At 43.3% G+C, this 4373-nt stretch overlaps 1 protein-coding gene across 1 annotated transcript; it reads left to right on the forward strand.

Annotated features, from left to right (window-relative positions):
* The first annotated feature begins 1141 nt into the window (after positions 1-1141).
* Positions 1142-2044, forward strand: LOC145045037 (uncharacterized). The gene is made up of 2 exons (XM_078993387.1): positions 1142-1351; positions 1451-2044. Exons 1-2 carry the CDS (start codon positions 1142-1144, stop codon positions 2042-2044), a joined length of 804 nt encoding a protein of 267 aa, XP_078849513.1.
* The last annotated feature ends 2329 nt before the right edge of the window (positions 2045-4373 follow it).

A 4373-nucleotide genomic window follows, 5' to 3' on the forward strand; every position in this document is an offset into this window, starting at 1 on the left:
GGTCGACACAACAACCAATGCATGCCCCCAATCCCACAAAAGGTATCGACGATTGACATCCCCCAAACCTTGGAGAACACAACACGTTGGGGCGAAAAGGACACTCAAACCAATACGAATATGAATTTCTTTAAATTTTGGACACCGACACTGGTAGTTCCTGCTGGTTGTTTTGGGCCCTTCCCACAATCCAACAAAACCCCAATGGACTCCTCACCAACCCATAGTAAGGAACAAGCTCATAATACCGGATCAAATAGCGGAGGCCCAAAGTCTAAAAGAAGAAAAAGAAATCGCTCTGGCTCACGTGCTTCTCCAATTGAAGTCAACTCTTCGTCTAAAATTCATTATCCTTGCTTGATACCCATCCCCCAAACTCAACCCATCGATCTAAATGATAAACCTTCTTCCAATTTCACACCGTCGGGTGCCGACTCTTCTTGTTATGATGATAGCTCCTCCTCTCGATCGATCAGTGAAGTATCTTAAACAGTAGAAATTGGTATGGAAGTGGGATTTCAGGTCAACAAGAACGATGAGCTTCTTGCAAAAGTGGTTGGAGAAACTGGTGACAAAACAGGTTTCCAATGAATTGTCTCTCTCTAAACGTACGAGGTATTGGGGAGGACGTCAAAGTCCAGTGGGTTAGGAGACTTCAGGTAAAACACAAAATCAATTTCTTAGGGCTCCAAAAAACTCAGCTAGCAGATGTTTCACGGGTGGATGCAAATGGATGTTGGGAGTCCTCAGAGATAGACTTTGACGGGGTGGATTCAAGTGGAAGGTCTGGGGGTATAAATTCCATATGGAACACAAACTATTTCACTAAGTCCAAGTCTATCAAATCAAAATCCTATCTAATTATGGTTGGGAATTGGAAAGGACTACCAGGTAACACCATTTTTGCCAATATCTATGGTCCACGGTCGTTAGTAGAAAAAAGACTCTTTGGAAAGAACTTTTGTCGATCCCACAAACATATGTTGGGAGATGGATTTACTTTGGCGATTTTAATGTCGTAAGGCGTAAGGAGGAGAGATACAACTCCGTTTTCTCTCCTTCAAGTGCCCGGTCTTTTAACAGATTTATTCATAGTGCTGGACTAATGGATTTTAGTATGTGTGGTGAAATATATACCCACATGACTCGGGTCCGTGCCAAACTTAGTAAACTGGACAGATTTCTTGTATGCTCCTCCTTTCTATCTGACTTCCCCACTGCAACTGTAACTGCATATTCCATAGAACTCTCTGATCACTATCCTATTACACTCATCTCTTCCTCTGTTAACTTCGGGCCTCCTCCGTTCAAATTTTACAACTCATGGCTGCTTAAAGATGGACTGGACCAGGTTGTCGCATCAACATGGAGCTCATTCATAGGATACGGTAGTCCAGACTCATTCTTAGTTGCCAAGCTCATTCATTTAAAGAATGGGATCAAAAAATAGAGGAAAGAAGAATGTATAAAAGAAAAACAGGAACTGATCAATCTCAAAAAAGACATCACCAAGCTAGAAAAGGTGGCGGAATCTAGACCTTTAACAGATGCTGAGTTAACTATAAGATCCAATGGGCTGCAAAAAATTCTCGAATTTGAGAAGATGGCAGTGTTAGATCTCAAGCAACGTTTAAGAATCAAGTGGATTGCAGACGGAGATGAAAACACAAAATTTTTCCATGGCTTCGTTAATGGGAAAAATAGGAGGAACAGGCTGAATGGCCTAACTATAAATGGTAGTTGGTCGACCGACGTTAAAGAAATCAAAGAAGAAGTATTTCGCTTTTATCAAGCTAAATTCCATGAAGAACGGCCATCAAGACCTAAACTAATCAATCCTCTATTCCAATCTATCCCAATGATGGACGCGATTCGTATTGAAGCCCCTTTTGAGTCGGATGAGATTAGGGCGACTGTTTGGTCTTGTGGTTGTGAGAAAGCACCAGGTCCCGATGGACTAACATTCAAATTCATCAAAAAATACTGGAATATCTTAGCCCCAGACGTAATAAATTTTGTTCGCTACTTTGAAGTGCATGTGTAACGTCCCAAATATCCCGACTAAAATTTTCTTTTTAAAACATTACTAAAACCATATTCATAAAAATCGTATCATAAATCATAACATAATTTCGTAGCATTAATTCGAAATACAAACTTATTATCAGAGTAAAACATCCCAGGCTAGCTGACTATGGTGTGTGCACTGCAATCTTTCCGAGCTCCTCTTTTGAAAACTGAGTACCTGAAACCAAAAACTGAAACTGTAAGCACGAAGCTTAGTGAGCTCCCCCAAACTACCACATACCATACAATAACATATAAAGCACATACTGGGCCTTGCCCACTGCATCGGACCGAGGTCCGGACTAACTGGGGCCTTGCCCCCTGCATCGGAACGAAGTCCGGAAACTGAATGGGACCTTGTCCCCTGCATCGGACCAAAGTCTGGACTAACTGGGGCCTTGCCCCTGCATCGGACCGAAGTCCGGAAACTGACTAGGACCTTGTCCCCTGCATCGGACCGAAGTCCGGACTAACTGGGGCCTTGCCCCTGCATCGGACCGAAGTCCGGAAACTGACTGAACATAGCATGGCATAACATATCAACTAGCATGAACACATATAGTGCATACTGCATCGGGCCGTAGCCCGGATCACATAACACATAACACATAACACATAAATCCTGTCTGAGCCACGAAGACATCAAACATACTAACTACTGCATCGGACCGAAGTCCGGAAACTACTGCTAACTGAACGGGCCGGCATTGTGACCTTAGACCCGTCCCTACTGGAAGAAAACTCACCTGAACTGCTGAATTTTGCTGGTAACCCTCGAACTGCTAACCAACCACCTTCTGAAACGCTGCTCCTCTAACTCTCCGAGCTACCAATAACAAAGCGACACTTAGCCTGACAGACCTCTAAAAGTCAACTAAATCAACTCTGATCAAAGTCAAAGTCCTTACCAAAGTTAACCTTCCATGTTGACCCTACTCGCCGAGTCAGCCTACTAACTCGCCGAGTTCACTGATTTCCGAGTTCTGTCCTGTCCAACTCACTGAGTCCCCACTCAACTCACTAAATTGAGCCTTGACTCGAAGGGTTTGGGGTTTCGCGACTTGACTCGCCGAGTCCAAGAACAGACTCGCCGAGTCCAAGGCAATCTTCAACAGACTCGCCGAGTTGTTCATCCAACTCGTCGAGTTAGCCTCCATCTTCTTACTACTCGCTGAGTCCACTCAAAGGACTCGCCGAGTCTATTCAGTCCTTAATCCATGCAGTGGTTTTTCGAACCAAATAGGGCTTCTAACTCATATATCCATACTTCTAAGGCCTATCCCTCACGTAAAGTGGCAAACTTTACGTGTAAATAAAGAGATCTAGGCTTAAAACAATCCAAACTAGGGTTTAAGACAAAGAGGCTTCACTATCAACCAAAGAACAGATGCTTTATGACTTTCTAGGCCAAGATACACTCAGATGTGAAGTAGCAACTTCAGATCTGGGCTTCTAACTCGAAATAATTCTTAAGCATGGCATAAAAGCTCCAAATCTCATAGCCAAGGTTGATCTATTAAACAAAATAGGGAAGGTAACGATTTATTACCTTTAAATGCTCAGAAATGATCAACCAATTCTGGATCCAAGGCCCCCTTCTTGCTCCACAATTACTATCTTCTCTCTCAAGCTCCAAAAAGCTTCACCAAGGTTAGATCTTGCTCCAAAACGATTATGGCGGCTAGCGCTTAGAGTTTTGTGCTAGAGAGGCAGTAAAGGAACCCTAGGGGAGAGAATGAGACGTTTATATAAGCTCCAAGTCCCGGATTTAGGATTTACTTTGCTCAGACCAGAATCGCCGAGTCACCTTGGCTGACTCGCCGAGTCGGTCGCTTACACCTCGACCCAGATCCCGCTTGGACTCGCCGAGTCCCTCCTTAGACTCGCCGAGTCTCCCCTTAAAATTGGGTTTTTCTTTCTTTTCTTGGCTTTTCAAACTTTGGGTGTTACAGCATGGAACTTTATCCCGAACTTGTAACTCATCCTTCATCACTCTCGCTCCTAAATCCAAAGATCCCATCTTTCTCAATGAATTTCGGCCAATTAGCCTAATCGGTTGTCTCAATAAGATTATCACGAAACTATTAGCCACTAGAATCAAAACAGTCGTTGACAAAGTTATTGGAGAGGCGCAATCGACTTACATTGAAGGTCGAAACATATTGGATGGTCCGTTAATCGTCAACGAGATCTGTGCATGGGCCAAAAAGATAAAAAAGAAGGTATTGCTATTTAAGGTAGATTTCGACAAGGCTTTCGACTCGATAAACTGGGAATATTTGGTCTTATTAATATCTCAGATGGGT

The sequence above is a fragment of the Lactuca saligna genome, chromosome 5, assembly GCF_052625555.1.
Source record: "Lactuca saligna cultivar CGN05327 chromosome 5, ASM5262555v1, whole genome shotgun sequence".
Lineage (NCBI taxonomy): Eukaryota > Viridiplantae > Streptophyta > Magnoliopsida > Asterales > Asteraceae > Lactuca > Lactuca saligna.

What these genes read in the sequence shown, in the direction of transcription:
- LOC145045037 (XM_078993387.1), top strand. Translation starts at nt 1,142, where the DNA reads ATGACTCGGGTCCGTGCCAAACTTAGTAAACTGGACAGATTTCTTGTA. An exon ending in TTAAAGATGGACTGGACCAG is followed by an intron (nt 1,352 to 1,450) that starts GTTGTCGCATCA and finishes ATCAAAAAATAG; the next exon opens with AGGAAAGAAGAATGTATAAA.